Source organism: Antechinus flavipes, chromosome 6, assembly GCF_016432865.1.
Source record: "Antechinus flavipes isolate AdamAnt ecotype Samford, QLD, Australia chromosome 6, AdamAnt_v2, whole genome shotgun sequence".
Lineage (NCBI taxonomy): Eukaryota > Metazoa > Chordata > Mammalia > Dasyuromorphia > Dasyuridae > Antechinus > Antechinus flavipes.
Window position 1 is genome coordinate 30,674,444 of NC_067403.1, and position 26,652 is coordinate 30,701,095.

At 38.4% G+C, this 26,652-nt stretch overlaps 1 protein-coding gene across 1 annotated transcript; it reads left to right on the forward strand.

Annotated features, from left to right (window-relative positions):
- Positions 1–8,036: 8,036 nt before the first annotated feature.
- TMEM33 (transmembrane protein 33) lies at positions 8,037–25,960 on the forward strand. Its single transcript, XM_051964095.1, has 8 exons — positions 8,037–8,150; positions 8,311–8,382; positions 11,271–11,365; positions 11,838–12,025; positions 13,904–13,971; positions 15,722–15,855; positions 19,694–19,777; positions 24,142–25,960. Exons 2-8 carry the CDS (start codon positions 8,338–8,340, stop codon positions 24,269–24,271), a joined length of 744 nt encoding a protein of 247 aa, XP_051820055.1. The 5' UTR covers positions 8,037–8,150; positions 8,311–8,337; the 3' UTR covers positions 24,272–25,960.
- The last annotated feature ends 692 nt before the right edge of the window (positions 25,961–26,652 follow it).

The following is a 26,652-nucleotide window of genomic DNA, read 5'->3' on the forward strand; positions in this document are numbered from 1 at the left end:
AAATGTCTTTAAATAAAAACACGCATTTTTCTGCAGACAGCTTTTGACAGTCTACTTCAAGTATATACTGCAGGATGGATCATTTTTCATTAGTATAATTGACTTAAAACTTATCACTAGATGGCATAAATCCTGGTAATTGACAACCAAATCTATCAGTAGTGGAGGATGATAAATTTTTCACAAGCACTTTGAAATATTCATAGGTAGAAAATTTGCCAAAATTTTCCATCCACCAATGCATGTAAATTTTCCAGTAGTCGTATTATGCATATAATATGCTATTAATGATATTTCACTACTGATGATGTTTCAGTAAATTTTAGTTCATATATTCATGACTTTAGAAGAGCCTTCTATTGAGTATATAAAAATGACTTCCCCCCATTTTTTGAACTATAGTTAATGTAGCATAGGATTATTAGCAAGGGTAGGACCAAAATAGAATTATTATATTTCCTAATGTGCTGACTTTTTGAAGCTTTTTGCTCCTCCCCACCTTTTTCAGAATGGGTCCCTATTTTGCCTAGACTGGCAGTTCAGTGACCCATTCATGGGTCCAATCCCAACCTGCTCCACGTTTTCTGATCTGAGCTGGTTTGTTCCTCCTTAGGTGACTGGTTACTCTCCATTCCCATTCCTAGGGGCTGACTATATTGGGTTTTAGGCTTAATGCAGGCACTCTATTATCTTAAGCCCTAATGCAGCATTTCTCTAACTCAAGTGATCCAACAGCTTCAGACTTACTCAGGAGGAGGGATTACAGATTAATACTACCGTGCCTAGCTATTTCAGAGCTTTTTGGAACTGAGGAAGTCTGTACCCACTGATGTCTGCTCAATTAATTATAATCATTATTAATCTTTCATTACTTATGGCATTTACCAGGTGAGCAGAAAACTGCATCCACATTTTTAACATGTAATTATATTCACATGGGTTTTTTATTTTGGTTTTGCTAAGATTTAAAATTGGAAATGCATAATATTGGGCTTTTTTCTGTCTCATGTCTGAATCACTACCTTACAGCAAATTGATTGCTTAAGGAAGCACATTAATTTTGTCTCTCAGGCCACTGAAACATTGTTGTACATTTTTAGCTTTGTGAAAGCAGTATAATCCTTTGAAATACCTGACCAGCTACAGGTAAGGAAAGACATCAAGGAAAATTGCTCTTATTTTATTTAAAATCTGTCTTTGAATCTTCTATTTTAAAATTTAAAACTTTGAATCTTTACTTATTTTTGATGCAAAATATCAAATTTCAAGCTTTTGAAAATCACTATGTTGAACAAATGAACAGTACTTTTCATTTGAAATAACATAAATATTATATTTGTAGACACATCCAGCTATTTCTGGGACTTATTTCCTGAAAGTTTTTCAAATGTATATTGTGTTCCTAGGAATGTTTTTAGTATACAGCTTTACCAAGAAGGAGATTCTATCATTTGACTTTAGCAATTCACGGAACTGTTAAGCAATGCAGGAAATTTCTCTTTCTAGCTAACTTAAATTATTCATACTCTAGTTCATCTCTTTTTCTTTCAGTATTCATGGAGCCATATAGACTTTCTGACAGTTTTCTTTTATTCCATCTTCAGGGAGGATGGAAAACAACTGAGCTGCATTTTATGATAGCCAACTGGATTCTAGAAACATTTTGATATACTTTAAAAAGTCATAATCTAGAGCCTTAATAATTTTGTCACCTGGGGCAAGCAGCATGAAATATGCTTATTGATCAACTTTTGAAGACAAATTTGGTGGAGCAGAGGAATCAGAGAAAACACTGGGATAATACTTGGTTAAGAGAAACAGAGATTCCAAGACCCTGAGGCAGAGCAAGACAGGGGCAGGGGAAGGGAGAGAAGTTCTTCTCAGTGTAAGGAGAGAAAGAGAATGTGCCAAATGATAGCTTCTTTTTTAAACCTGATAGCAATGTAAAGTTCAGTTGTTTCTGTTTTCCAAGGAGTTTAAGTGCTGTTAGCAACTTCCAAATATTTATCCTGTGAAAAGTACAAGTAACCCTACACTAACTCTTGTTTTTACTAAATCTTCTCTTAAATTTCTCTTCTTCAATTTAAATCAGTCCCTTATAAGTCTTACTTCTAAACTTTTAATTTTTGTGACTTTCTCCATTTTCCATATCCAAATTTGAGATTAGAAAAGCAAGCATGAATAACAAAAATGTTATTTGCTAATATTTAATTATCCCATAAATTTACCTTCTTAAAAGCTATTAAAAACCATTTTATCTTTCTATTACAATCTCGCTAGACAGGCTTCATGACTATTTTTATAATTTGTTAATTACTTATCATATTGCCAGTGATCAATATGTGTTTATTATTTAAATAATGAGGTTGACAATGATATTGATGATGAGGGTATTCTAATTATTTTTAAAATGGCCCCATGAATGTACATATAAGAAACCAATAAATTATACTAAAGTATTATATGATTCATATTGAGTTTTACATTGTGAAAAATATTGATAGAATGACAACTACTACATTCATCATTTCATAAACATGAATTACTTAGTGATTGAAAGGAACGAGAAAATTAAAGCAGCATAAGTGACAATAATAGTTTATTTTCAATTATCTGTCCAAGAAGAAAAAACTAATTAGATAAGGGAGAAATGATAAATAATTCAAAACCCAACATTTTGGAGTTATCACAAACCCTAAGGTATATAAACATCTGCCCACCTCTGATTCCCTCCAAAATTTTACTAACAAAATCCACAGTATACAAATTAATTTTTTAAAATTAGATTTTGTTATAGTAAATAAATACATGGCTGAAACCTTTCTCTTCTGTTTTTGTTGCATATAATCAGATACTTTGATACTTATGCTGTGCTCAGTTGATAGGTAGTTGCCTCCCTTGCTCATTACAGCTAGAACAGGCTCTGCCCCAGCTATATTTCAATTCATGCCTAAGCTACCTCATCAGTTGCTATTTTGAGTACTCCTTTTTCCATTTTTCTTTCCCTTTCCAGGTCTGAACCATAATCATACCAACTTGGTTTCTCATCCTGGGAAAGGTAAGTCAGTTTACTCTGCTATGGCTCCACTCAACATCCCAATAATTTCCCCCACCAAAAAAAAAAAAAAAAAAAAAAAAAAAAAACCTTCTCCAGTGCAGATAACTTCATGCGAACTGTCATTGTCTCTGATAATGCTTCATTTTTCTTACTCCATCTTAATCTGGGCCTCCTTATACTAAAATGTAAACCTCTTGCATGCAAGACTCACTTTACTTCCTTAGCACTGAACATATGCTAAAAAAGGCTTTTTTAGTTAACTCATCAATAATTCATATCTAGAAACTCTATATTAAGAAGATTTTTACAAACACATTTCCTAGAAATATGGGGCATGAGATTGATGTTTATTTTGGATTCATTTTAGATTGTCAAACTTGGTTAAGAGATTTGATACGATGGCGTTTGAACCAATCTATAGCTCTTATGTTGCTTTTTCTTCTATTCTTTTCTTTGTAACCCTGTTATATCTGACTTCCAACCTCATAAAAGAGCAGGAACTATTCTCTTCAATCACCCATGACCCCTTAATTGACAAACACAACATTCTACTTAATCTTCATCCTTCTTGCACCCTTTGCAGCATCTAACTGCTGCTTGATGTTCTTCTTTACTTTTGGATATTCTCCTCTTCCTGGGTTTTTTTCCATAACACTCCCGTGTGTCTCTCTCTGTCTTAATTTCTCTCACTTGGTGATCTCATTAGCTCCCATAGGCTCATTTCTGTCTTTGCAGATGATTCCCAGATCTATATCCAGCTCCAGTCTGGCTTCTGAGCTCCCTCCACTTCTTTCTTCTGAGAACCTAGACCTTTCAGTCTAATAGGCCTTTTTTATATCCTAACTGAATGCTTTTGCATTGCTTATCCCTCATACCTGGAATTTACCTTCTCCTTACTTCTATCTTTTCATGCATCTTATAGTTTTCTGAAATAGAATTTTCCTTTCTATCTTGTCTCTTCTCTTTGTTGTACTATTGTCCCACCTTTCTCACAAATCTGGTTTGCTTCAAGCCCCAGTGCTTCTGCAGAAGGCTTTCCCTGGTCTTTTTCAGTTCCCCCTCCATCGCCAAATACAAAATGTTCCCTCAAAGTTCCCTTATATGCATCTTCTGCACATGTATGTGCATCCCTAACATAATGTAAATTTCTGGAGGGAAAGGACTCTTGCTTTTGTCTTTATATCTTAAGAACCTAGCATCAGTCTGCTGTATGGTAAATAGGTGCTTAATAAATGTTTGCTAATTCATCTACTGAATGGGAAATTGTGAGGCATATTATACACATAAAAACTCCTATGGCAAAGGAATACCTCCCAATTCTTAGCCCTTAGACATCCCTTTCTTCCTTTCATAAAGCCTCATGAAAATCCCTTCTGGTTGCTCTCTGCTTGGTTCTCATCTCCTCTCTCTAAGCCTCTTAGATGGATCTACCCTGGGAAGGGATTGTGGTGATATGGGTGATGTAAACACCAGATGATGGCAGTCACCAAAATGTTGGGTTCAGTCTTGTGAAGAATTCATAATGACCATTCCCTTTGGCAAAAGGTAGATTTATTTAGGGAAGAAGTCACTCCCTGAATTTGCTTTTCTTTTTCTTTCTTCCTTCCTTCTTTCCTTCCTTCCTTCCTTCCTTCCTTCCTTCCTTCCTTCCTTCCTTCCTTCCTTCCTTCCTTCCTTCCTTTCTTTCTCTTTCTTTCTTTCTTTCTTTCTTTTTTCTTTCTTTCTTTCTTTCTTTCTTTCTTTCTTTCTTTCTTTCTTTCTTTCTTTCTTTCTTTCTTTCTTTCTTTCTTCCTTCCTTCCTTCCTTCCTTCCTTCCTTCCTTCCTTCCTTCCTTCCTTCCTTCCTTCCTTCCTTCCTTTCTTTCTTTCTTTTTTCTTTCTTTCTTTCTTTCTTTCTTTCTTTCTTTCTTTCTTTCTTTCTCTATTTAGGGAAGAGGTCACTCCCTGAATTTGCTTTTCTTTTCTTCTTTTTTTCTTTCTTTTTTCTTTTCTTTTCTTCTTTCTTTCTTTCTTTCTTTCTTTCTTTTCTTCTTTCTTTCTTTCTTTCTTCCTTCCTTCCTTCCTTCCTTCCTTCCTTCCTTCCTTCCTTCCTTCCTCCCTTCTTTCCTCTTTTTTCCCCCTGAGGCAATTGGGGTTATGTGACTTGCCCAGGGTCACATAGCTAGGAAGTGTTAAATATCTGAGACAGAGTTGAACTCAGGTCCTCCTGATTTCAGGGCTGGTATTCTATTCACTTCACCACCTACCTGCCCTGCCTTTATTTCTTAGAGGAGTAAAATTACAGTTAGCTGCCCTTTAAATTTCTTATTCTGGAGCACATTTTTCTTCCTTGGGCAACTGTCTTCCCTGAGATAAAGTCCTTATCATCTTATTTTAATTACAACTGTGTAGTCCAGCTTAGCAAAAACAGAAAACGCATGAAGAAGATTCATATGAAATGCTACAAAGATAAACTGAAGCTAAATTTCAGAGAGCCCTGAATGACAGGCTAAGGAGTTTGTGATTTATTTAAGAAGCAAGTCCAGGAGAAGCTCTGAAGCTTTTGAAAAAAAGAGACCAATCAGTTCTGGCCATTGACCAGATTGCTCAGGCAGCAATATGAAGGGAAGGTAAAAATCAGGGAGAGGTTTTAAGTAAAGAAATTGGTTCAGAAGTCAGTGTGAGAGTTTAGGTAAAAATAAATAAGAAGTTGAGAGAGTGATATTCCAAAGTCACTTTAAATGAGAGGCTGGAAGTTTCCATTGGTTAATAAACATTTATTAAGTGACCTATTTATGTTCCAGCCAATGTTATTTCCTTCATTCTGGAAGAGGACCATGACATCAGGGAGGTGACACCATGACATCAAATGAACTGGATTTAAGTGGGGAAGGGCTGGGCAAAGTCACCTGCCTCAGTTTCCTCTCTAGAGCCATCTGGGTCCAGTGGCCAGATGTAGATCAGGAGGATGGAGATGGCCTTGGATGACCTTGGCTTTTTTAAGCTAAGATCTTCAACAGATCTCAGTTTGACTGAGGCTGTACCCTTTTAGTGATTAAGGCTAGGTAGCAATTGAGGCAAAGAATCTTCTCATTCACCTAGTTCCCCCCCCCCCCCAAAAAAAAAAAAAACATAAATAAATAAATCTGAGAGGGGAAGTAAGCACAGAGGATACAAATGTAAAAAAGACAGTCCCTGCTCTTGGAGTGGTTACAATATAATGTTGAAAGCCAACACATGGAAGAGCACAAAAGGAAGCTGAACATGGAGGAGGGAGTGTAGAAAGGGAAGATATTGGGAGGGAGGGGGGAAGAGGGAGATGAGGGATTCAGTCCATAGAAGTGTAGCTGGGTGAGAACATGAAGATAAGCCCTGGAACATGAAGATAAAGATCTTTAAATGGAGGCTTTGGGAGGAGTTCTTGGCTCTTCCTCCAGCCCTCAAACCATAGGGAAGAAAATGGTCCTGAGGGTCTTGATAAGGTATCCAGGCTGATTCAGTCTCATGGGATTCTTGTGAGAATGACGGAGTCCAGCCGCAGGCCGGACAAACAATAACAACAGCTGGACGGAACCGACAGGACATAGAGAAGCAGATCTGAGAGTCACCAATTCATCAGTGGTCATTGGAGCCACGGGAAAAGATCAGTCTCCTGAAAGACAGTAGAGAATGAGAAAGGGTGAAAGGGAGATAGACCTTTATCTGGCAAGTGAGAGAGAAGGAGGAGTGTAGGAGACAGTGAAAGTGAAAGATCCCATATTGAGGGTTGTCACTTAACCTGTCCTATACCCGAATCGTCCCCTCCATAAGTGATCACAACGACACATCATCTTTCAAAGGACTCTAGTTTGCCCAACTCCTCTCCCCGGCTTTTTCACACACGCTGTGCTTCTCCCTTCAGGGCCGGGGACGCGAACCGCCCCTGTGATTTCCCTGGTGAGGAAACTCTGCCAGGGCAGGCGGCCCCTTCTCTGCAGCTTACTGAGCTTCCCGGCGCACGAACGCATTGAGTAACGAGCTCGGGTTTGCCTACATAGACTATTCAGACCCTCGGCTGGAGTCATCTCCTATTTGGGGCGCGCTCCCATAGCAACAGCAGCCCCTCCCGCGGGCCAGCAGATTGTGCCAAGATGGCTGCCGGAGGCAGGGCAGTGGCTGGACTGGGCCAGGAGAATTGTGCTGGCCTTCTGCTCTCACAACCAGCGGAGGGGGGCGTATTTCCCCATTTGCAATGTAAGGGGGAGGGGGTGAGCTTGGAGACCTTTGTTTCTTTCTTTTTATTCCATCTTAAAATTTTTATTTTTTTTCTTTTTCAAAATAAACATGGCTTTCAACATTCACCCTTGCAAAAGCTTTGGTTCCCATTTTTTCTTCCTTCCTCCCCTCTCCCCCCTTCCCTAGACTGCAAGTAATCCAATAGAGGTTAAACGTGGCAGTCCTTGTAAGCCCATCGCCACAGCCTTAAGTTTCTCTGACAAGAGCTCCGGGGCCCGGCCGGGGAAGAAGCCTCGGGGTGCCAGCCTCCCTCGTTGGCACCCCTCCATCCTCCGTAACTCCGATCGCCGGGCGTCCCCACTGCTCTGGCAGGGGCTGCGTGCCCTCCCGGAGGGGGCTAAGGAAGAGCCCTCAGCGGCGGGGAACCGTGGGGAACAGAGCACAGGCGTTAGCATTGGAGGGCCCGAGTTCAAAAGCTGACTCTGCCGTTTGATTAACCATAGGCGACTCCCTCCGCCTTTCGATTTCCATTTTCGTAAATAATCTCTACCGCTCCTAGAGCTAGAGCCTGGAAGCCATTAATAGGACTGAGAGTCTCTGGCGGGGATAAATTAGTCTAGGAGAGCAAATCCCAGCGGCAAACCCCAAGGCCAGGGTATCCTCAAGCGCCAGGCCGAAGTGCGAACTACATTTCCCGCCGTGCCTCGGGACCGGTTTGCCCTCATGCCATTCCCGGATATAGAGAGATTATTTCCGGGTCCTCGAGGTTCTGCGGCTGCCGAGGTTGGAGCTGCTGCCGGCTGGCCGGAGCGGAGTGCGGGCCTCCCTGGGCGCCCGGAGCCGCCTTCGCCGCTCCGCACCCCGCCGTCCTCGGGAACCTGACTGGAGGCGCGGAGCAGGTATTTCCGCTCGGACCTCCGTGGTAGGGAGGCGCCGCGGCGAGGGACCCCGGATAGCGCGGGGGCGGGAGGCGCCTGAGGGGGCGGGGCGGCGGGGTGGTGGTGGAGGAGATAGGGACAGCCGCTGACTCCCGCCCTTTGCTCCTCTCTCTCTTGGCAGGGTCTCCCTCTCGCGTGCTTCTCCCTCATGGCGGATCCAGCCCCGAACGGCCCCCAGGGGGCGGGCGCCGTGGTGAGTGCTCCGGCTGGGGGGGGCGGGGGTGCTCCGGAGAGGGAGGGGCGCCCGGAAGCGCGGGGATCCCCGGCTGTTTCCGGAGGGCTCGGGGCCGGGGTTCCCCGAGAGGAGGGAGAAGGAAGAGGAAGAAAGGAGAAAGGAGAGAAGGAAGGGGAGGGAGGAAGAAAAGGAGGAGGAATAGAGGAGGAAGAAGAGAGGGGGGAGGAGGACAACAGGGGGGGACTTGCAGAAATTCCTGGGCTCAGGGTCAGAGCCAGAGCCACCACTCAAGTTGGGGTCCTGCCTTGCCTGCACCTGCTCTGCTCAGGATGTCAGTAGGCACAGTTCTGGGGCCTGCTCTTTGACCCCTCCGACTCCTTCAGTTTAAATACAGAGTTTTCCCAAACTCTTACTGAAGTTTTAAGCTGCTAAAGCTTAGATTATGTTACAGGCTAATGGCACTCACTAAAGTTAATCTCATTTTTTTTTTTTTATTGACAAATCTATTTTATATCCTTCCAATCCCCTCAGTCTATTGGGGTAAAAAAGAGAAAAAACAGTCCTTTGTAATAAGTAGACACAGTCAAAACCTCTGCTTCTGCCCCTGAATCTAGGTTAGCAGGTAGATCTGCTCTGGAAACCCGCACGACCCTTTCGTTACAGCTCTCAAAGTTGTTTGCTTTTAAGCGTTGTTGTTGTATGAATTGTTCTGTTTCTGCCAGTTGTTAATCAGTTGATATAAATCTTCAAACTATTCTTAGAATGCTGATATTATAGTATATACTGTGATGGCTCCCCCCATGTGCCTTCCGGGATGCTTGGCCCCCTTTGCAGCTGCCTCCACTGGGCATTCGTGCCCCTGCTTTTCTGCAGTTCCTCCAATGGGTCATTTTCTCTCAGCTTTGCCAGTGGAGTGAGATCTCAGAATTGCTTTAATTTGCATTTCTCAAATTATTGAGTTATATAGAGCTCAGCTTTCTTTCCTTGAGAACGGCTTTTTTGTATCTTTGGACAATTTCTCACTTGGCTCTTAGTCTTATAAATTTCAGTCAGTTTCTTATAGATCTTGGAAATGAGACCTGTATGGGGGGAAATTGCTGCAAAGTTTATTGCTTCCCCTCCTTCCCCCAGTTAATTCTCTTTTAATCTTACTTTTATTGGATATGTTTGCAAAAACTTTTAAATTTTATGTCATCAAAATTATCCTTTTTAATCTTCTTTGATCCTCTTTCTCTTTTATTTGATCATGAACTTTTATCGATGAATCTGATAGTCCTTGTTTCTGTAATTTGTTTATGATGCGATCTTCTATATCTGTCATACATCTATTAGGAGCTTTTATTGAAATTTTATGAGCTATTGGTTTAAATCTAATTTCTTCCACACTGCTTTCTGGTCTTCCTAGCAGTTTTGGTTAAATAAATGAATCCTTATTCAAGTAGCAGGGATGGATACTTTATATTTATTGAAATTTCTTTGATTCTGTGTTTTGTGAAATTAATTTGTTATACCGATTTTAGTCAGTACCAAATTATTTTGAAGAAACTCTTTTCAAATAGGATAAACAGTAATTCCTTTAAGTACAAACCAGTAACTTATTAAAAAAAAAGTTGTTCCAAGTTAAATTGTCACTACCCTATAGAATATTAAAGAATATATGAAAAATAGAGAAATAGAGATTATAAAACTACAATTAGTGTTTTAATATGTGGATCTATTAGATAACTGTAGTAAAATGGATAGAAGCATAGAGTCAGGAAGATATGAGTTTTGAATTTAACTCAGACAGTAGCTATGTGAGCCTTTATGAGTCTATGTTTCTTAATTGGTAAAAATCCGATAATAGTAGCACCTTTTTAGGGACAGCTAGGTGGTGTCATGAAAGGAGAACTGGGCTTGGAATCATAGAGAGGGGAGTTCACATGCAACCTTAGACGCTAGCTGTATGAACCTGGACAAGACCATTTGCTTCTGTTTGTCTCATTTTTTTCCTCCATATAATGGAAATGCTAATAGTTTATCTCCCAGGCTTCTTGTAATGATCAAATAAAATAATTGTAAAGTGCTTTGTACTGTACCTGGCACATAGTAAGCACTATATAAGTGTTAGCTGTTTTTATTAATTCTTGCAGGATTGTTGTGAGGATCAAATTAAGAGAATATGTTTAAATTGTTTCTTCCTTTAATCTCTCTTCACATTTTCTTTTTAATTAGAAATGGAAAAAATGATACAAGGTAGAAGTATAATTTGTGCTCATGGGGTGGGATGAAAATGTAAATTCACTTATGTGTCAGAGAATAAATGTCAGTTTTAAGATAGATTTTTGAAGGAGGGAAGAAGTTGGCTAGATAAGCAATGCTAATGTTTGTAAACTTGGCTACCCAAATATGGTAGCCACAAAAGAAAGAAAACGATTTGGGTTTGGTTTTGGTTTTAGATGATTTTTAGCAAGAGATGTACAAGGAAATGGGAAATGACAGGTTCAAGTCTGGGAGTGTCCATCCTTTTTACATAAGAATATAAAAAAATGATAAACTTGAGATGATAAAAAGTAGTACTGTTAAAGACCCAAAGGATGTCTGGTGTTATGTTGTTTTCAAGATATCTAACTATATCTTTTAAAAAATTTTGGTACATTTCTTGAATTTTCTTGAAATAATAGTATAAAGGTTTTCTTTTCATGCAAAACTTACCTCATCTTGATAAACTCATACAAACTCATTGAATGTAATACATATTTTTTTTAATTGAAAGACTCCTTGCAAGATGTTAACTGGTGTTCTGAAGGAAAATTTAAAGGGTAACTAAATCATTTTATTTAGGAAAGATACCACTTTATCCTAACAAAATGACTCGTCAAGTTTAATTTACTAAGTTTCCTTACTTTTTTCCTTCTCAAATATAGCAATTTATGATGACCAATAAGCTGGATACGGCAATGTGGCTTTCTCGATTGTTCACAGTTTATTGCTCTGCTTTATTTGTTCTTCCTCTTCTTGGGTATGTATTATGCCTGTTCTGTTTTGCACAATCATTTAGGTCATGAATTTGACAAGTTTTGTTGAAGCCGGCTATAATCAATAATTTGTAGATATCATCCTTGGAGATACAAGGAAGGATAAACCAGTCTCTGCTCTCTAGGAGCTTAAAATTAGATGATTTTTTTAAATTGAGGGACAATTTTGTTCTTCACTTTTTGTGTGTGACCGGCATACAAAGCCCTCTCAGAAATGGTTTAGGGGAGCTGGGTAGTGAGTGGGGGACTGTTAAGTGTATTTAATGGGTAGAGTGACCTGGCACTGATGGCACTTGCAGGCAGGGATGCCACCTTCAGCTGTACCTGAAGAATGTTTATGAAGCAACCTCTGCCCTGCTCAGACTCTGAATGTTGTGCAATTCTGATGCAACTCCCTGGGGAGGAGGAGTGGGGCGGGCTGGGCCTTGTGGGATAACCTTCCTCGGTGCTCCACAGGTTGCATGAGGCGGCGAGCTTCTACCAGCGCGCCCTGCTGGCCAACGCCCTCACCAGTGCGCTGAGGCTGCACCAGAGACTGCCGCACTTCCAGCTCAGCAGAGCCTTCCTGGCCCAGGCCTTGCTGGAGGACAGCTGCCACTACCTTCTGTATTCGCTCATCTTTGTCAACTCGTACCCCGTCACCAGTATCCTTGTCTGGGCCCTGAGCTGGAGGGCGGCCGGGCTGGTTCCTGAAGGGGGGGAGCTGAGCCCGTGGCCGAGTTTGGTGCAGGGTCCTGCCGGGCTGCTGGACAGTCGGGGGACCGGGTCTCTGCCCCTTCCCTGCCAGGCCCCGGCACCTGGGGCATTTCTGGGGGCTCAATGGGCAAGTGAGTGCCAGGCCTGGAGGAAGAGGAACTCTTGCCAAGTTCAAATCCAGCCCAGACCTGAGAGCCATGTGGCCCTAGGCAAGTCCTTAGCCCCGTTTGCTTCTGGAGGACGGGGCAAAGCAATGCAGGTTCGCTGCAAAGAAAGCCCAAGGTGAGGTCACAGTGAGTCAGACACGTCTTAGACAGATCCAGCAATAGTCAGGCCATTCTATTTGTTCACTGTTCAGCATTTTAATCCAGAAAATTAGTATTTTCCTTGATGTTACAAGGGTGTGAACCTTCCCCTTGGGTATCTAAAGATCTTAAAAACCAAGATCCCACTAGTTTCCAAGCAATACCTTTATTTTTAGCTAATGAATTATGTTTTATAAAATTTGGTAGCCCCCAGCATATAGATGACGTGAGCTTCTGGGCCTCATGTGCTAAGTATGACAGGTGTTCCACCTCCGGGCCTGACTGCTCCCTTCTGTCTCCTCCTTTCAAAGCTTGGCTCAGGTGCCCCTTCCTACATGAACACTGTCCTGCTCCCTGTAGGTGCTGATGTTCTCTCCTTTGTCCCCTAGAAACAATGTGGCCTTTAATTTTTATATTTTGTATTTGCTTCTCTGTTTGCCTGTTATTTTCCCACAGTAGAATGTAGTTCCTCGAGGGCCAGGAATGTTTTGTTGTTGTCTTTGTTAGTGCAGTGCTCGGCACATAGAAGGCACTTAATGAATATACGGGCATAACTTAGAAGAGATTGGTCAGGGAATATATTTATTAAAGTTATTTTGGTATTTATGTTGAATTTGAATTATTTATATTTGAATTGGACATTACAACAAATAACATATAATCTGTAGTAGGGCAGTGTTTTTATTTATTTAGAAATCTGTTTCTGGGTGAATGAGAAATCTAAGTTTATTTCTACGTGCCACTGATTAAGTCAACTGATGGAGAAAGAGTTCCTGTGAATTTGTTTTGTGTTTGTTCACATTAGGCTCTTTGTCTCTGGTTTGGATTTAGTCAAATCATTCTTGAGGTCAACTTGGTTTCAAACCTGGGGCTGTCGTAGAATGTTGTTGAGTCATTTTTAGTCGTGTCTGACTCTTTGTGATAGCATTTGGGTTTTGGGTTTGTGGTTTTTGTTGTTGTTTTTGTCTTTTTGGCAAAGATACTGGAGAGTTGGCCATTTCCTTCTTCAGGTTCTTTTAGAGAAAAGAAAACTGAGGCAAAACAGGGAGATGTGACTTGCTCAGGTTCACACAACTAGAAGTGTCCAAGGCTGGTCTTCCTGACTCCAGGCCTGGCACTCTGTCCACTGGGCCAGCAATACCTTCCTACACTGAAACCACCCTTGGACAGAAAGGTCTTTTAAGGTACCCAAAGAAGTATATGTCATTTTATTGATCATTGGAAACTAAGAAAGCTTTATTCAATATATATAATAGTTCTTTTGACATAAATATGACCTTAAAAGAATATTTGCTATAATTTTCCCTTCTTAAAGATGCCAATGCTTAATTTAATTATTTTTCTTCAAAAAGACTAAACAATACCAGTGTACTCAGATTTTGGATAATCTAGGTTTGCATTTCTATACTTGCTTCCATTTTTTCCCCTTTGGCTCTGGGTAGGATGATCTTTTGAATATAGTTGGCTGAAATATAAAATATTTGATGAATTTTAAATATTCTCCTTAATTCCTTGCTTCAGTGAGTATCTTTCCAGTTTTGTTATTCTCATTACTTCACGCTGCTACATATACAAAAAAGGTTCTTGATGTAAGTATGTCACTTGATGTAAGTATGTCTATGATTATAGATTTAGAAGATTTCTAAAATCTTGTTTTATGGTTAATTAAATTTTTTTCCCCTGAGGCAGTTGAGGTTAAGTGACTTGCCAAGGGTCACACAGTTAGAAAGTGTTAAGTGTCTGAGACCAAACTTGAACTCAAGTCCTCCAGACTTCAGGGCTGGTGCTGTATCTATTGCGCTGCCTAGTTGCAATTTTTTTATATAGAAGAATACTAAGGCATTTGGCCATTAGAGTAACAGTCAAATTTTTCCACTTTATCTCTACTACTTATGTTATAAAATTTGGCTTTTTCATGATTGGGGGGGAGGGGAGGGGAATGACATTTTTTTCCAAATGCTGATCTTTGTTTCAGAGTCCTAGTTTTTTTGAACCTTTATTTGGTCCCTTCAGCTTTGATGTGCTGAATGGTCAGGGTTCTTTACACATTGTTGTTTAGACTACTTCTGTTTTTTCTTACTTGTATAGAATGACATAAACCTGGCAATTTTATGCCTAACTATATTAGGGCATAAATATGGTGAACAAGGGCCTAATTTCTATATTGTGTAATTGGACCAGACAATTTGCTAATATATAAGGTTTTTGTTACTATTTTAAATCTGCTCCCATGATTTCATTGAGACCAAGAATACCCAGTGTGGAAACTCCTTTCACCAATTAATTCTAAATCCATTTGTAAATTGAATTTTAGAACATTGTCTTGGACTTCGAGGCTAATTGACCTGTGCCTGATCACATAATTAGGTGTTAGAGCTAGCTCATTTGTCTGACTCCAAGTTTGGCCCATTGACTCTTATGCTTTGTAAGCCTTAAATTATTGTACAAATACAAGGCATTCTTTCTTAAACACTTGAGTAGCAAAATTGTCCCATTTTTAACCTATATAACATCACGCAGTGATCTTAATATGGAAATAGAAAAATCAGTTTTGTGCATTAACTTGCTGTCGTCTGAGGGGAACAAAACTAATTAAAAACATTAACATAAAAAAGAAAAACATTTTGGAAACTTCTGATTTTTTTGGTTAACTTTTGAAATATATAAAATATCTTTAGAACATAATAAGACCTAAAAGCACAGGTTCTTTTAGAACCTTTTAGAAGTTATTGGATAGTCAAGGGATATGGGCCTAAATAAAACTGCCTTGGGTAAAGAAGACACTTGAAGTAAATCTTCTTTTAGCATTACCACTTGTTCATTTATATTAATATTATTTGTAACTATATTTACATAATCAGCATCTGTTTATTTTTAAATATTTGTTGGTAAATTTTCATTTTTTTATACCATGTTATTTCCCAATAAGCTGTCCCTTTCACGGATTCCTTGTGTATAACAAATTGAACAAAATAAACCAGAATTTAACTTTAAATAACATTACATCTAACAACTTGCTCCTGTAGTTTACCATCTCCTTCATAAGAGCACAGAAGTGTATAGTTCATTTTCTGTTCTCTTGAGACAAGATAAGACATTACATATAATCTGAATTCTTATGTCTTTTAGAGGTGTTTTCCTTTATGTTATTCTATTAATTGCGACCTTTCTTGTCATTGTTCTATTCTCTTTGCTTTGTATTAATCCATACAGATTTTTTTGGTTGGTTGTATTTGCTGCTGCATGTAGCATTTTGCTATCGAAAATAAGAAAACATTTGGGAGGTCAAATAACATTTTATAATTTCTAATGCTTCATTTTTTCCCCCCTTATTTTCAGGCAAGGGGTTCAAATAGTTTGCCTCTACTAAGATCTATTCTGGAAAAATTAAATGCTAATCAACAGAACATTCTGAAATTTATTGCATGTAATGAAATTTTCTTGATGCCTGCTACAGTTTTTATGCTTCTCAGGTAAGAATATAAGGACTTCATTTGATGCATTATTTTTATATTGATGATATTAACTAATGGATAAAGAGAGGCTAATGTGTTCCTTCACTCAGGTAACAAATGCTTACATCCACTGGGTGTCAGCTGCTGTCATAGTGCTTGGGCTACAGAGACAAACAAAGTAGTTCCTGCCCTGGGTGAACTTATCTCCCATATGCTCCTTTGCATTGTCTTTTTTATTCCTGTTGGTTAATTTCCAAGAGAGAAAGGGGGTGGGGGAGAAAAATTGAGAGATTCCATAGTTCAATATATTGCTCTTCTTAGAGCTAGTTTTTTCTTCTTGGTATAATGTAAGCCTATTTGTTATTTTTTCCCTTGAGGGTAGAAATGCTGTTCACTATTACTTACCCACCTATATGTTATCCTTTCATATATCTGCAAACTATTCACTTCTTCTTGGGTCTCTTTCAAGCCAAGTGATAAACTGGAAGCAACTTTGGATTTTTGTAAGTTAGCGAACTGAGTTTCTGACATATGCCTGCCACTTATTAGCTATGGGCCTGATGAATTTAAGTAATTCCATAAGTAATTCCATTCATTTATTTTCTTTCTTTTTTTTTTTTTTTTGCTGAAGCAATTGGGGTTAAGTGACTTGCCCAGGGATACACAACTAGGAAGTATTAAGTGTCTGAGACTAGATTTGAATTTAGGTCCTTCTAACTTCAGGGCTAGTGCTCTATCCACTGCACCACCTAGCCTTCTCCCATTCATTTATTGTTAATCACTATTACATGCAAAGTTCAAAGTGATGACCAGTCTGTGAGGAAAGCTTTTACTGTTTGTCCTTGCCTTTTTTTCAATTCACTCCAACCAGCATTTGTATATTCTTTTTTTAAATAGCTTTTTATTTACAAGTTATATGCATGGGTAATTTTACAAAATTGACAATTGCCAAACCTTTTTGTTCCAATTTTTCCCCTCCTTTCCCCCACCGCCTCCCCCAGATGGCAGGTTGGCCAATGCATTTTAAATATATCAAAGTATAAATTAAGTACAATATAAGTATACATGTCCAAACAGTTATTTCAGCATTTGTACATTCTGAAGAGGGTGACTCATCCCTTAGGAATTTAAGATGACATTTTCCTATTCCTTAGAATTCCAGATTGCTAGGCTTGGTTACTTTTTTATCTGAGTTGTTTCATTTTTTTTTCTTTTTTTAAACTGGATACAAGTTGAAATGTCAGATAAGGAAATTAGTTTGGCTTTTGTCTATGTATGCAAATCTAAAATATATTTTACTTAATAAATAGAAGAATTTAAGATAGTCCTCTTAGCAATTCAATTTTTAAGTAGGTAAATATGTTTTTTCATCTCAGATAAAGAGGAAAGATGCTCTATTAGCCTCTTTCTCTTGTTGGGTTATTATTGACTTCTTATATTATAAGAAAGGGAACAAGTTCTTGTTCAACATCTGCTATGTCTTAAGAACTTTACGGATATCATCTCATTCCTATCATTGATTAGAATAATTTTTGCTGAATAATATTGTGGTTTTAATTAACAAGATAGCCCATAAACTGAAGGATGCACCAACCAGTATATTTCCTTGATCATGCTGCTAATCACACACACACACACTACAGAGAATACAAGATTTCACTGGGCTTGTTCTTTGATTTTGCATGGTAAAGGACCATCTTATAGGGGTGTGTGTGTGTGTGTGTGTGTGTGTGTGTGTGTGTGTAAGTAATAGTTATGCATCTGTGTTACCATAATGGTGGGCATTACATTAGTAATTTCTTTAGAAAATTTTATGGATCTGTGACCTTATTTAGGGTTTCCCTCCAAAATTGCAGATTTCAAGTCATTCATACCTTTTCTTTTTTGGTCACTTGTCTGTGTCCTTTGTTATTCATAGCTTTAATGCTTTAGGTACCTTTGCTGTTTTATGACTTAAGGTCATACAACATCCCTACAGAAATATTGATTTTACTAAGATTTGTTTTTGATTTAGAGAAATTTGGGATCATAAAAACCAGAGGGCAGTAATCTGGTTGGCATTTGATTCACTCTTCCTTCTGCTCAATTTTAGGCCACTTTCATTGTCCTTTTGTAGACTCTGTCTGAGGTATACATACTGACTGATAAGCTTTAGGAACTTGGACCACTGTAATTTTTCATCCATTTGGTCTTTCCTCTATAGTTAGTTAAAGCTGACCTCTTTTGAGTGATTATAAACCATATTTTGCCAGCACTTCAATCAGTTTTGTGGGAATCTTTCTTCATTTCAGCCAATACTGGATGTTTTCCCTGACAATGGAAAATAGCTTTTGGCAGACTTTTATCTCCCTATTTATGTCCTACTAGATGGTAGTAAAATAGGTCATCAAACAAAGTTATCCCTGTTGTTATATCTTTCAAGGAATTTTGTATAATTTTAATATATACATGAGAGACATCTTTTGATTGAGACCCTTTAAGATAGTGTTTGGCGCCACCAAATTGAATAATTTATTTCAATAGGCACAGTGGAATCTTCTGTTCTCTTTACCTTTTATATTAAAAATTGTACAACTGTAAAGATGTAATCCACTAAATATTATTTTCCACTATTTCCTCCATCACACACACAAAAAGATATTGTCTGTGCAGGAAATAACTAGGCATTGATGTGAGTTTCCTCTCCTAGCCAGCTGGTCCTTGAATAGCTAAGCCATAAACTTCCAAAATTAAAGATTAAAATCAAAAGCAAAGTAAAATAATAAAATTAGGAAAATAATGCTATATAATCAAAACAGTTCCAAACTGTTTTTTAAACAAATTGTTAATGCAGAAGAATGGGCAATGGAATCTATAAAATTTTAAGGTAAGCAAGTAGTAGGTTAGAAAACTGATATTTAGATAGTTAAAAAGCTAGTAATTTTCTATCAATGGGAAATAATAATGTTGTTTTCAAATAGTTAATGAATTAATGTATATTTATTTGACTTTGACCAAATCACATAAAGTTTTAGGGCCTTAGTTTCATTTATATGTAGCAAATAGCACTCAAAGTTAAGTATTTGAAAATAAATTTAAACATTTGTTTTAATCATTACACATCTCTGGTCAGTTTTAAAACATAAATTAATTGGCAGAAACTTCTAATTGCTATGAAACTATGTGTACACATCTTATTTTTTGTGCATTTAGATTCTTAATTCTTTACTGCATATGATTCTATACATGTATCTGAAGATATGTACATACATGCATGTGTGTTTATGAGGGGAAAAGAGAGTGTAGCTAATAAACAGATGTTTTGCATGACTTCACATGTATGATATATTGCTTTCCTTCTCAGAAAGAGAGAAGGAGGGGGGGGAAATTTAGAAATCAAATTTTTAAAAATGAATGCAAAAAAATTTTAATATGTAATTGGGAAATACTTAATGAACTAAAAATTTTTAGTATGTAAAAAAATTATGTGGCGAGACAACATGACATTCTTTAGTGGATAAGAAATTTAGTTTCTAGTCACATCCTTCAAGTTCTAGTTCTTCCTTGGACACCTCCTGATTATGTGAGTTTGAACAGTCACTTTATTTCTCAGTGTCCTAGGCACTTCTCTAAGTAGCTAAGTCGAAGAGAAAGAGCCAGCCTACTTTGATAAAGGAAACTTCTCACTAGAAGCCCCCTGCAATGATGAAATGTTCTGGTTTAACAAAAAATAGGCACATATTTTGCTCTCTTGTACCAGTTTTCCAAACAGAATGTGTTAAAGTAGGAGAATACAGTGAAATGTTTAATGATGGAAAAGCGTGAATTTAATCATACTGTCTATTCATTACATTTATTTTTTGTTGTATTATTCTAGTGGTCAAGGAAGCTTACTCCAGCCTTTCATATACTACAGATTTCTTACTCTGCGATACTCCTCCCGAAGAAATCCATATTGTCGGTAAGTTTACAACTTTAAAAAAAAGACTTCTAACTACCCTTAATCATTAGCTTTATAAATTTTAGCACCCTAATCATTAGCTTTATAAATTCTGTATGACTTAACACATAGCTGCCATGTTAAAATTTAGAAGGATTGAGATTTATTCTTAAATTTAAGAAAGCTTTGATGTACTTTTGTTGTGTATGACTCATACTATTAGCTACATGATATTTTTTACAATCAGAGTGCCCAAGTTACACAGAATTTAGATAGGCAGAAAGAAGAAACCCTTAGAATGGGGAGAGGAAGGAAAAGAGTGGGGTGGTATGGAGGGAGAAGACAAGATTTGTTGGGGGGAACAGCGGGGAGCTTCTGTTTGGAGCCAAAAATTCAGAAAGAAGAGAAGTTGGAGAGAAGCCTGGAAGGGTAAGCTGGGCTCAGACCTTGTGGGTCTTGAATGTCCAGTTAAGAAATTCAGGTTTTACCCTGGGGATATTTGGGATTTACTTGCAGGTATCTAGTTAAGAGGTCTCCGATAGTGAAGAAGTCCTAAGCCCTGCTCTGCTTGTATATACTTTGTGCTCTTATATAGCCATATCTTCCAAGGGCTCTGGTCTATCTTTGGACTTCCCAGAGGGACCATACCCGGGCTGGGTGGAAAGCAGATCACATTGGGGCATAGAGATGCAGACTGCTGGGTCTCTGGCCTTTGTTCAGGTTGAGGAAAAAGGGCATGTTCCTTTGTCTTCCTCGCTCCTCCTCTGTGTTCTGAGGCCTTTAAACATCTTTGTTGGCTAGATGAGAGAAGTGGTCCCCCCGGCCCTGAGCCCAGCCTAGTGGGCCCTGCAGCCTGCTTGGAGACCAGCCCTGCAGGGCCCCTTACGTATGGGAGGCAGGGAAAGGGCTGGACTGGATCTCGCCCACACTTTGTAGGAAGTCTGTGCTTGCAGTGGTGTCCAGCCCTCTCCTTCATGCCCTTCCCCCTCCCTCCTCCCATCCCCCAGGATCCAAATCTACAGTGTATTGTAAAAGTGGCTCATAACACGAGTCAGGAAGACCCTGAGTCCACATGGAGCCTCAGGCACTTAGTCGCTGTAGGGTTCTGGGTAAGGCCCTTAAACTTTGTTAATCCCAGGTTCCCCAACTCAAAAATAGGAATACTATAGCACCTCCCTCACAGGGTAGTTTTGAGGATCATATAAAACAGTCTTGATAAAGCACTTAGCACAGTGCCTGGCAAATAGTAGGTTCTATATGTACTTATTCCCACCATTTCTCTTATAATGACTTTTACCTCTACTATCTTGCAAGTAATCAAAGCATTTCAGGATTGTTTTAATTATGTATGGCACTGAAAGGAGACGGGGAACTAGCTTCGGAAATAATTCTCCACCTAAGAGCACTAGGACAAAGCCAACAATTATATGGCTAATTTGAAGTTATAGCCAAAGTCATAATAAAACTGAAAGACTTAAAAGAGATTTCATTTTAAATCTGTTGTTCAAATATCAATTCAGATAACAGCTTTCATTTTCTGAACTATCATTCTTCTTTTATATGATTAGTTTTTATATATTCTAACTCTAAACCTGTGACTTTAAAAAAAATGGTCACTAAGTATTTTTATACCAGGCTAGTTATATGTCCAAGTTCATTCATTCTCCTGAAATCCACATTATTAAGCTTTCATTATTTCCCATGCAATGTCAAGAAGACTTCTTTTGTATGCCAGCAGGTTGGGCTTTCTCTGCTATTTTGGCTTTTCCTCTTGAAGGGTCTCTGTCCTTTCTATATCAGTATATGTTCTCTCCTGGTATTCCCTAATTTCAGGCTCACTCAGCTGGCAAGTAATATTTGCAAAGCTCCTAATCTGAGCCTTACTAACAGTTGAGCCCCTGTTGTTACTGGGCTTAGCAAATGTGTGCAGACCTTTCTGTCTCTTGTCCTCGCCTTCATTATTGTAGGCAATTACAGTTTTTCCAAAAGTTTTCCTTCTCCAATATCGTTTACTTTAGTAGACTTGCTTTCCTCAGTTATTTCTCTCTACGTTCTTGGCCTTTAGTCATTTAGAAGTTCAAAAAAAAGTTGTGTCTATATAATGGAATGGAAAACCCTGAGAAGGCCTGAGCTAAAGGAACATTAGCTATTGTCTACTAATAAATACACAAAGAAACAAATTTCTGTGAAAACTTAAGACAGGGAGAAAAAGCAGCCTACTGAAAGCCTTAAAGGTCTATAAAGAGGAAAAGTTTGTGACATTTGTGAACTGTGATAGTTTTGATACCTTCTTACTAGCACCTCCCTCAGTATTCTGATAAAAGTCCGAGAAATTATTAATAATGTGATGATGATGAACAAACATATATATGTAGATGGTCTTTGTGAATTATCCTCGATTATGGGCTTCTTAGGAGAGCGAGTTTCAAGCCGTGGATGTCCTGAACCCATACCCAGCTGGTTTTCTAACTGGTGCATACTACAGTCATAAGTGACATTTTTATAGTGTTTGAAAGATTTAAAATCTTGTTTAAACAACAGATTTTATTTACACAATAAAAAACACACAAAGGGATCTTAACACTTTGCAGCCTGACTTCCCACGGCATCATTTAACCCAAAGTGCTCTTCTCTCTTCTACCGAAGATTTCTCCATTGCCAAATCTGGTGGCTTTTTATGAATGAATGAGTAGCGTCAGTGGGTAGTTGTTCATTCATTCATGTCTGCTCTGTGCCCGTGACTGTGCTAAGCTGGGGATATGAATAGAAATGTGAGAGAGTCCCTGCTTTTAATGGGGGAGACAGCCTGGGAGGGGGTGGTCTGCCTCTTCAGCTATGCTGCCTTGCCCGTCCTGGCAATGAGGACTGGGGTGGAGACTGGTGGCACCCGGGAGGCTCCCGTTTCCTGGGGCTCAGCCGCTGACCTGTCCTTACTTGGGATGTTTCCATGACAGGTTTGCTCTGGGGTCTGCCCTGTGATCACCTTGTCTCTGTAATGCTGCTGGATCACAACCACACGTGGCAGGTGTCCCCCAGGCCTCTCCCTTTCCCTTACATCAGCCAAGCTGATGATCCCTCTCCCCTGACACCTAGCTCTGTCCATGGCTGCCTCACAGACATCTCAGCCTGGCTGATCATAGTTACCTGAAATTTGACTCGTCCCCTCTCCTGAGAACTCCTCTGTGTTCTCACCCCTGGACTCCTCCTCTCCTCTTTCCTCATCCTCTTTCTGGATAGTCCTCCCCCACATGATCCAGTCTCTCCTCAGGCCCAGATTGTCTGCCTTTCCGGTCTCTCATCCCCACTGCCTGACCCCTCAGGATGCGGCCCTCCTCTCTTCTGGCCTCCTCAGGCTTTAGCAGAAGTGGTCCCTCTGCAGGCCTCCTTCCCTGTTTGTTAGCTCATAGTCTGCCTGGAGCTGGCTTGTTTCCTCCTTAGACGGAGTTTCCTTTGTACCCCGTCACTCACACGGTGCCTTGTGCAGGCGATGCTTAACACGCTCGTCGGCTGCCCGACCGTCCTCCTGCTGGGATTGTGAGAGCTGCCTTCCCTTCCTTGTGCTTGAAGTCCGGCAGCATCCACTTCGGTGTCACTTAGGTCAGCAGCAGCCACGGCGGCTTCTCCTTGTTCCTGAATCCACACAGCTCCTGTTTCTCTCCAGCAAACTTTATCCCGCCCTTAGTTCTATCTCACTCTTGCATTCCCCATGCTGCCTTTTCTTCAGATGCCCATAGGGCTCATCAAAGCTGGGAAACTCTTTGGAAGCACAGGAAAGGCTGAAGAAGAAGGGATAGGTAGAAATTCTCTTGGCTTTCAGGTCCACTGCAGTCCATGGGTCAGCAGGGAGCCCCAGGTATGGACAATCCCTCCCCAAAGGGAAGAATCAAAGATGACCCTTCAGCTCTCCAGTAATGAGTAGCGATGAGTATTGCCAATGAAGGTGGTTTTACCAAAATAAATTGAGATTTGGACAGCTTGCAGAATTTGAAATTAGGCGAATGAGACAGCTATAGTTCTACTGACTTGTCACAAATTGCTTTGCATCCTATATGTCCTTTGAGATAATTCTATGAGGGGTGCTTATAAAGGTGTTATATCCATTTTGCAGATATACAACTGAATAATTTCCCAACTAGTAAAATGTCAGAGGCACTCTAGGACTTCCAAACTCCTTTCCTCTTTTCAGTATTTTGCTGTCACTTTAGTGTTCATTGCAAAAACAATATGTTGAATTAAATAGAAGCTGCCTTTAATTTTTTATGAGGGGAAAGTAATAGTGTTCTTAGTACCTCTGATGACTAAAAGTTCAAATAAATTTGCTTTGTACTTGGCTAGAATAATGTTTTGTATTTATATTTCTGAAAGAAAATAATCTTATCTTTCAGGACCTTATTTAATGAACTGAGGATTGTTGTTGAACACCTAATAATGAAACCTGCATGTCCACTATTTGTGAGAAGACTGTGTCTCCAGAGCATTGCTTTTATAAGCAGATTGGCACCAACAGTTGCATAGTTTAACATCCAGTTAAATTCTATGTGACATGAACATTGTAAGCAGTTGGTACTTCTGCAAGTGATTGTAAATGCCAGGTATTACACTGATTTTGCTCCAGGTTGTGTAATTTCTCTCTGTAAAAATGTTTAATTCTGTAATGTGTTAAATCAAGTCTCTTTGGTTTCTGAGAAAAAAAAGTTTTTGTGCTCTTGGTGTAAGTAGGTTTGCATCTTATAACCAAAAGTCTATTAAGCAAAAGACAAAATAATTTAAAACGATGTTACGCCTAACATCACAATTACATAAATTTCTTGCCTTTCTCACACAAAAAAAATTGCTAAGTTTCTTTCACGCCAATTCATGGTAGCTCTACTTTGCATGTGGTACAAGCTCCCAATTTTGTCCCACACTTATTCTTTGTGGATGTGTTGAGACAGTATTCTTTTTTCCATTTGATAATTTCAGTCAAAATAATTTTAATGGAAATAGAAACTGCATATATTTTAAAATTTCACCTAAACAAGCAAGCTAATTCTATGCTGTTTTATGGAATAAATTTCGTTAGCCCATAATTTAAAAGGAGGGACTTTGTCACTAATGACTAGTCCTTCTTTGTCTTGTTAATAACTTGTATAATTTTGACTGTAAAAAGCCCAAAACAATAGTTTTATTAGTTGTGTGATTGTAAAATCATTTCAATCGCATAACCATTTTGGACAGAGGTCAATAGGTATGTATTGTAAGGTGCAATCTTCTATTCACTTTTTCCTTTGACTAAAATCTGTCAAAGAATTTGAGTAAGTTAGGATTCTAAAACAAACAAAAATCTTGTTCTTTCTTAATTCATGTGGGGACACTTCAGGTATTATCTTTCTAGAATCTCATAATCTAGATTCTAAACTGCCAATTTTCTTGGTTTCTTAGGCTTGAATTTGCATAAAAAATTGCAACTCTTGAAACCCCACATGAAATAAACGCCTTTAGCTGAAAATTAATTGTAAACTCAAGTGACTATACTTGGTGACTTGTTCTGATAATAATGAAGTTTATGCCATATAGATTTAATGTTCATTCAGCAAACCTGATGAAAAAGTTTCATGAGAAAGTTTATATATATAAGGTAACTGATGAAAAAAATACAGTATGTATCCTTTCTCTGTTAATTAGTAAATTTTAAAGAGTTGGATACAGTATACAGCTGTGACTTTATTTGTATGAATTGTTAAATCCTGTTCATTGAGCCTCACTGAATTCCTTTATAAAACTCATCTGATTTTTATTACTGTTGCATGATTGGAAAATATTTAAAGTATTGCAAAACTTCAGTGGTCCAAAGTAAGGTATATTAGTTCTTTGTAACTAGTTTTTTTTTTTTAATGTGTGCATGTAATTTAGACTTTATCAAAATACATTCATTATTAACTTGTCAGTAACCATCAGTTGTCCATATCTTTTTCCTCAGCCTATAAGCCTAAAGGCATTGTTTTTTTTTAATGGATTAGAATAATTCTGTTTGATTGCTCTTATTTTATTTGATTGAGCTCACTTTAATCGACTATTTATGGAACAATTATCCACTAAGTTGGAGAAGCAACTGCATAACAGACAGTTGATCTTTTCTTTGGCTATTCTTATCATCACTGTATCTGTAATCTGATGGTTTTCTAACTAAAATTTCTATAGCAATAAAGTGAATGTAAAATTAAATTAACCAGTATGTTTCTTTCTAACAGAGAATTTTTTATTTTTATTTTTTTTTTTTAGAAAACATGTTCCTTATTAGAGCAGGAATTTTTGGCAAGAAAGGGAATAGATTATTTAAAATCCAAGAATAATTTTAATTTTGCTATTTGTGTGTTTCATTTCTACCATGGATCATGCTTTTATTTCTCATGAAATATATATGAAATGTTGTTTAAAACAGGTAACCTGACTTCTTTAATTTGAAGATGATTATTGCTCAGAAATAATGGGAAAAATTAGGGAATCATTCCTGTAGACATAACATTAAAACTAGAAATGGTGGTTTTTTGTTTTAAATAGCCAGTGGTTGTCAAATCCAATAGTTTAGGACTACAGTCAGTTGTATCTCTTTTTTGTTTGTCTTTGGCCAAGTGGAAATCAGAATTGTTTTTGTACCTTATTTTCATTTTTAGATAGCTATTTTAAACTTCTAAAAAGTGAGTATACTACTGATACTGAGAGTATTAGTTTGCATAAAATACCTTTTAGCTTTCTGTGATCACTAAATTTTATTAGCCTTAAGGACTGCCAGTGAACAACAGGGATAATTTTCTTCTCTAGAAAATGGTGCTTTGTGAAAACTTCCAATATGGGCAGATATTGATGTTTTCAGCAGTCCCACAGACCGAAAAGCCCTCTATACAATAATTTTTAAT